This window comes from Alosa sapidissima, chromosome 12 (genome assembly GCF_018492685.1).
Source record: "Alosa sapidissima isolate fAloSap1 chromosome 12, fAloSap1.pri, whole genome shotgun sequence".
Lineage (NCBI taxonomy): Eukaryota > Metazoa > Chordata > Actinopteri > Clupeiformes > Clupeidae > Alosa > Alosa sapidissima.
Window position 1 is genome coordinate 29226221 of NC_055968.1, and position 7500 is coordinate 29233720.

At 49.1% G+C, this 7500-nt stretch overlaps 1 protein-coding gene across 7 annotated transcripts in view; it reads right to left on the reverse strand.

The window, feature by feature from the left end:
* The window catches only part of LOC121724817 (phosphodiesterase 4D interacting protein), a 51913-nt gene that overhangs the window by 11476 nt on the left and 32937 nt on the right, over positions 1-7500 (reverse strand). For 5 of the 7 annotated variants that reach the window (XM_042111642.1, XM_042111641.1, XM_042111637.1 and 2 more), the window contains 3 exons: positions 1665-1897; positions 1330-1464; positions 527-703 (listed from right to left, as the gene is read on the reverse strand). In XM_042111642.1, the coding sequence (XP_041967576.1) occupies positions 527-703; positions 1330-1464; positions 1665-1897 (545 nt within the window). The remainder of the gene's footprint in view (positions 1-526; positions 704-1329; positions 1465-1664; positions 1898-7500) is intronic. The other 2 variants (XM_042111638.1, XM_042111640.1) reach the window with 2 other exon arrangements.

The window sequence follows — 7500 nt, forward strand, 5'->3', positions numbered from 1 at the left end:
GGTCCTCAGATGAGCCCCTTTGACTGAAACATTTGTCTGAGCTTGGTCTGCCTCCGTTGGACCAAACTTTGGAGATTAAATCTTTGGCTCTGATTGAGGCCACCCTCTCATAAGGCTTTGGGCTGAACTGCATTTAACTGGACTGAATTAGTTGAATGATGATGGCTTTGGTTCTCTGAGCAGAATTGACCTGAACTGACTGGATTTCATTAGACTGATTTGAACTGAATTTTGCTGAATAGGATATCGCACTGGATTGAGTTCAAGTGAATTTAGTTATACTTTGTACTCACACAGAAATGACGAGGACCAAATCAGAGTGAGTTAAGACAATTATCGTTCCAAACATATATAAGACAGGGCAAGAATTTAACAAATTCAAAGAATTACATACATTTAACAGATCACTGGAGCTTTGTAGGTAATAAAGAGTGAGTCAGTAGATGTTACTTAGCACACCCACACACACACCCCCACCCCCACACACACCCCCACACACACACACATCACACACAGGTGAACGCACGCTCATTGCTGGCCAGCTGCCTCTGGAGCATGTGGAGCTCCTGCTGCACAGAGGCCAGGGAGAAGCCCCTGCTGTCCTGGTAACGGGCCCGCAGGAGGGGGGGCTGTGCGGAGGGGGAGGAAGGGAGGAAAGGGCCAGCGAGAGAGGGGGACTCAGGCACGAGTCCAGCTAAAAGGCCTGAGGGAGAGATAGAGGGAAGAAGAGACAGGAAGAAAGAAAGAAAGAAAGAAAGAAAGAAAGAGAAGAAAGAGAAGAGGAGAGGAAGCAGGGGAGCAATGAAAAAGAATGGGAGAGAATGGGATTGTTTTTTTTTTTTACACATATGTCAAGAGAACACACAGCACAAATGGCCACAGAAACAAACACAACACCAAACTTAACACTACAGAAGGATGTGTGGTATAGACTCATACCACAGAAAACAGGTGCAGTGCACAGCAAATGTGGTGTTCAAATAGAGAGCAGTACCGTATTTTCCGGAGTATAAGTCGCACCAGTCAAAAAATGTGTCATTAAGAGGAAAAAAACATATATATAAATATATAAACGTTGCACATGAGTCACAGGACTAGCCAAACTATGAAAAACGTATAGACCCTTTCAACAATAAAAACAAAAACAATGCTTGAACGTTCTATATGGTTCCCAATCTACTTCCTCTGCATTAAGATAACATATGGATTGTTAAAAAGGAAGCCTTGTGGGGCCAACTACCTCAGTATGTACTCTAATGTGACTTGTTGTTTCCGCTTCTATGGAAACGCTAGCACACTACGGTGCGTTGGACATGTGTCACTGCCCACCTGTTTGGGAACGAGTGTCCATGGGCCTCTGGGGAGTGCAATGCATGCTGGGACAGCTCCTGGAGGACTGGTGTGATGAGGAGATGGAGGAAGGGATGGAGGGATGCTGGGGAACACCTCTGTGGCTGAGGGAGCCTGGAGGAGGAGATGGAGGGATACAGTAGATGGATGGAAGGGAGGAATGAGAAGATCGATGATGGTCTGATGTGATGGGGCGATATTTATCCTCCTGATATTTATCCTCCTGGAAATCTAATGCTTTGTGTGTGTGTGTGTGTGTGTGTGTGTGTGTGTGTGTGTATGTGTGTGTGTGTGCATAGGCTTGTAGTAGCTACCTGTGGTAGATCTTTCCTCGTGACCAAACTCACTGGGTGTGTCCACATCCGAACCCAACTCCAGATCCTCATTGATGGAGCCCGGTTCATCTGACACGAAGGAGATCCTGTCCGATTGGTCGGTGACCTCCGAGAGGGCGTGACTGCTGACCGGCGTATCCGGACGGGACTGTTCCAGCTTAGAGCGCAGGGACTCGATGAGTTTGTCCTTCTGCTGAAGCTCCTTGCTCAGCCTGCAACACACACACACACACACACACACACACACACACACACACACACACACACACACACACACACCGGACAGTGATCAGCATGACGCTAAGTTAGCTTATCATAAAAATGAAAAAATCTGAAAACATCCCAGGAGCCACACAAAATGGTTCGTTCCCATTTAGAAACAACAGTGATCGTGATCCATCAGGCTTCTATGCCCGTAGGGATTGATACATGCGCTACGCCTGTGACACTAATTAATAAATTCAGGTCATGGAGTGTTGATTGATTGCTAAGGACAAGTGTCATGAATTTTTCCTGACCTGCTTCCTGTATCAACAAGAAATGCTTGAGAAAAAGCGCAAGTGACATTCAGAAGAAACAGCAAACATCAGAGAGATTTGACTGGGAGTGGATTTGGCTAATAACTCTGAGCAGAACAGCTAGTGCTGCCAAAGCAGAATATTAAGAGAGCAGAGACCGACAAACAGCAGAAGGGGGAGAAGGGCTGTGTGAATGTGTTTGCTGTGTGTGTGTGTTATGTGCATGTGTGTGTAGTGAGTGGCTGTGTGTGTGTAGTGAGTGGCTGTGTGTGTGTGTGTGTGTGTAGTGAGTGGCTGTGTGTGTGTGTGTGTGTGTGTGTGTGTAGTGAGTGGCTGTGTGTGTAGTGAGTAGCTGTGTGTGTGTGTGTGTGTGTTTTCTTGCAGACAAAGCAATGCATTAGGCTGTTTGGCAGCCCTTTGCTTTCTCAGCTGAATTAATAAAGACTGATTACTTGATTAAGGGCTAAAGCTAATTCCTGTCTCTGACACACACAACCTCGAACACACACACAATCACAAACACATACAACAGATTCACATGCAATAGCAATGTCCCCTTTTCTCACAAATAAATTCAGTGAATACTAATTAAAGGGGGTATAATGGCCTAATTCAAACCAAGTGTTCTCCATTTAATAAGCCTTCCACAGTCTCGCTGGGCGACCGTATGGCAACCTGGCCATCCAGTGTCCACACCCCACACACACTATGGCACACACACACACACACACACACACACACACACTACAGAGCATCTAACTCTCTCATTCTATTGCACACTGAACTACTCAAATTCCACACTCATAGCATAGCCCAGAGAGAGCTACTCCAGCGGCCTCGATGGGGATATCCTCACTGTCCCACATAGTAGCTTACTTCTCCAGTTGCCGGTGCAGAGCCCTCCTCTCCCTGTCCGCGTGCGTCTTGAGCAGGGTGAGCTCGCGCTCCTGTGCCCGGTTGTCCCAAAGTGAGAAGGAGAAGAGAGCCTCGCGGTACAGCGGGCTGCTCTTGGACAGCATGGACTTCCAGAGTGGGGCCATGGCTCCGCGGCCGCCTAGCCCGGGCGAGGGGCCCCGTGCCTGGGCTGCGCGCTCGACGGATCCCCCTTCACCGCCAGCCTCCACAGGCTCCGGAGCCGCGTCTGGCCCCTGGGGAGGGGCGGCCGAGGCAGTCGCCGCAGTGACACCTGATGTCAGCTGGGTCTCCGTGGTGACGAGGATGTGATCATTAGCTTAACGACCGGGGGGTGGGGGTGGGGGGGGGGGGGGGGCGTCCTGATCTTTGGCGTGGGATTGAGGAAGTAAGAGGGGGTGTTCCGATGATCAGGTGTAGCTCTTAGTAAATCCTGAGATTATGCAGCGAGTCATCTGTACACACCCACATGCATGCAGACACACACACACACACACACACACACACACACACACACACACACACAATGAGAGAGAGAGTGTCTCAAATGTGTGTCTCAACGTGTGTGTGGCCACGCTCCCGGAAGACAGCATTCAACCCGACGCCTGGATGTGTGCGTATGCGAGTGTGTCCTGAACTGAACACACACACACACACACACACGCGTTTCCCCACCAGATCCCAAACACAAGAGTGTGCAGAAAAGAGATGTCCTCGCCTGGAGAATGTTTTGTTCCTGCTGCATTAACCAGCCCCCCTCTAGTCACACACACACACACACACACACACACACTGGCCGGCTTGTTAGTCAAATATAAAGCACGTCCGTCTCTTCGCACAAGGTTAACATCACTGCTGGGGCTCGACCCAAAAACAGAGTGCCGACGGTTTAAAAAAAAAAGAGAGAGAGCGGACGTCCCCCTTCAAAGCAGGAACAAGCGAAACTCCTTCAGGCAGTGAGGAGAAGAGGAAATGTGGAGTTCAGCTGTGCTCTTGTTTGCCCTCAGATACAGATGCTGACGCGCACACTGTCCCGGCGAGTTGAGATATCCGGCTTGCTTCATCCAGATTTCAAATGTTCATCAAAGCGAAAGAGAGACACGGTCACATGCGCGGCGACAAACAAAACAAATGTGCGCTGCACACACGCCAGAAAGATCGGTCAGGTTCCCATGTTCTACTCTCTCTCTCTCTCTCTTCCTCCTATCGTTTCTCTTCTCTTCCCTACTTCCCTTCTCCTAGTGGTCATTCGCACATTCTCTGACTCTGCCATTCTCTCGTCCTATCTCTCTCTCTCCTCTGACTGAACACCCTCCCATTCTCTCCCCTCACTCTCTCCCTCCCTCCCTCTCTCTCTCCCTCCCTCTCTCTCTGGCTCTCACATATACTCTCTCTCTCCCTCTGTCACTCTCCCTCCCTCTCTCTCTCCGGCTCTCACACATACACTCTCTTTCTCTCTCTCCCTCCCTCCCTCCCTCCCTCTCTCTCTCCGGCTCTCACACATACACTCTCTTTCTCTCTCTCCCTCCCTCACTCCCTCTTTCTCTCTCTCTCTGGCTCTCACACATACACTCTCTTTCTCTCTCTCTCTACAGCTTTAGCTGTCATTGACCTAGTTTGCTCTCACATGAGGTCTTAATAACTTAACCTGATTAGTACTCCTGTCAACACCACGCCCCATGTAACTTTCTATCTATCTTATCTATCTATCCATCTATCTCCCTCTATTCATGTCTTTCTCTCTCTCTCTCTCTCTCTCTCTCTCTCTCTCTCTCTATCATCTCCTTCTCTGTAGCGCCTACTGTACCATCATTTTGTTCAATTCTCTTCTTTCTCTTATTAGAGCTAATGCCAACACCAGATGCTCCACTTTACTCTGTCTATCATAATCTGTCTCTATCGCTCTGTCTCTTTAGCACGCACTCAGTGCAGTCCCCCAATGGCCACACCCCACCACGGTCTCTCTTTCCCTTCCTCTGTCCACTCTGCTCCCGCATGTTTTCCCTGCAGATTCCTCTCTCTCTCTTCCTCTCCCCTGCTCCCTCGCTCCCTCCGTCTGTTATCACTCGCTCTGTTTTTCTTTTCTGTGCGTCTCTCTCTTCCTCTCTCTGATTAGTCCTTGTGTCAGCAACCCTGCAGTCTGGTCAAAACAGAAACGTTCGCGTCCATGTGACTCACTCGCGCGCTCTATCTTATACACACACGCACACACACACACACGCACACACATGTGCGCACGCAGGCGGACACAGAACACACACACACAGCACATCAAATCAATCTAAATCCCCTGTTTTTCACTCAATTACAGGCTGCAGCTAAATGAGTTGACTGGCACCAAAACACAGTTAAGTCCTGCTATACATCTGTTTGGCCATCTGTGCAACTTCTTTCTTTTTTTCTCTCTCTCTCTCTCTCTCCCACTCTCCCCCCATCTCTCTCTCTCTCTCTCTCTCTTTCCTGCTCCTAATTGCCGGGAGCACATGACCCGACCCAGCTCTAACCCCTGCGTGAGAGGGGCGAACACCGGAAAAACGAGGGGGAAACAGGCAGGATTGGGGGGGGGGGCATCAATCAGAACATCACTGCTCCTCCGCAATCCCCCCCAGGGCTCCCCAAGTCACGCTGCCCCACACATCTACAGCCTCCATTTTGGGTCACTGGGTCAACAGTCGCCCTAATGTGAGCGGAGGTGCTGGAGCCGTGCTGTTTCTTAGTGTTGTCAAGGTGATATGCGTGTACTACGTGAATAGCATTGTTCATTGTCTCTCGCTCTTGGTCTGTCACATTGTTTATGTTTGTGATGTGTTTTTCCAAAACTTGGAGCGGAGGATGTGACTAAAGGGTGTGTCTGTGTGTATTTTTGGTTGTGCTTGTGTGTTTGTATGTGCGTGCGTGCGTGCGCGTGTGTGTGTGTGTGTGTGTGTGTGTGCATTTTTGTTTGTGCTTGTGTGTGTGTGTGTGTGTGTGTGTGTGTGTGTGTGTGTGCATTTTTGTTTGTGCTTGTGTGTGTGTGTGTGGGTGAGTGTGTGTCTGTGTGTGTGTGTATTAGTGTGTTTCCAGATTGTGTGTGTGCGCTCCACTGGGGCGGGCAAAGTTCCTTCTTCCCTGAGGTCAACAAATGCCCTGGAGGGCCTTCTGGGAGGTCATCGGCCAGCCAAAATACATGCACACTCAGGGAATCACACACACAACTCATACTCAAACAGGCATGAAACACACACACACACACACACACACACACACACACACACACACACACACACACACACACACAAGGGACAAAACCACACAATTTCTGTGATACGTTCTGATATAACGTGAGAAGCAGAAGACACAACACTGGAAAGCCAGAATCTTAGCATGTCGAGATGGTCCAGCTTGGAGCACACATTAAAGCACACGCATGTGTACACACACACACACACACACACACACACACACAGCACACATCACTGGGCTGCTTCAGGCCCACTCCAAATGCATCATGGGAGGAGGGAAAAAAGAGGCCGTCTTGGCTACCAGATCTCTCCCTCAGGGGGGCAGAGGGGTGTCTGAGGCTGCTGCTGTGGCAACCAGAGAGATGTCGGGGGTTTGTGTGTGTGTGTGTGTGCATTTGTGTGTGTGTGTGTGTGTGTGTATGTGTGTGTGTGTGTGTGTGTGTGTGTGTATGTGTGTGTGTGTGTGTGTGTATGTGTGTGTGTGTGTGTGTATGTGTATGTGTGTGTGTGTGTGGGGGGGTTGTCGGTGTGGAGAGGCACTGGCCAATTTCTAATCAGTGAGTAGTGAGCATGTTGTCAGAGCCCTGAAACCAGCTGTGACACTGAGGCTTGTGTCACAGGCCCTCGCTGCAGCATCAACGTGCTGGCAGGTCACACAGTTTGCCCTTGTGAGTTGGGGAGAGGCTGGCGTGCTCACTCCCATTGTATGGAGCCATTCAAAACATTTAGTTTGTCTGCTTAGTGTCATCTCTGCTATGCATTGCACAGGAATGAGGCAGCCTATTTGGCATTTGAGACGGTTAGACAGAGAGTGTGTGTTTTAGAGAGAGAGAGAGAGAGAGAGAGAATGGATGGGTGCTCTGGAAAATGTAAAGAGACAGAATGACTGAAAATGTGAGAAAGAAGTTGAAGCAGAGAGATAAATGATAGAAGTTGTTTCCTGAATAGAGTGAAAGTGGGATAGGGGTTTCGGAGCAACAAAGCCCTTATCTGAGACTAGGCAATGAGCTAAAGAGATTACACCCTCTTACTGTTTTCATTTTAATCTGGGTTACATGCCATAGCATTACAGTCTTAAACATAGCTAATTTAAGGCTATTATTCCCCTATTGTTGCTACTGACATTGTGGAATTACATGTATTAGCAAAGTAAGCTCAGAATTG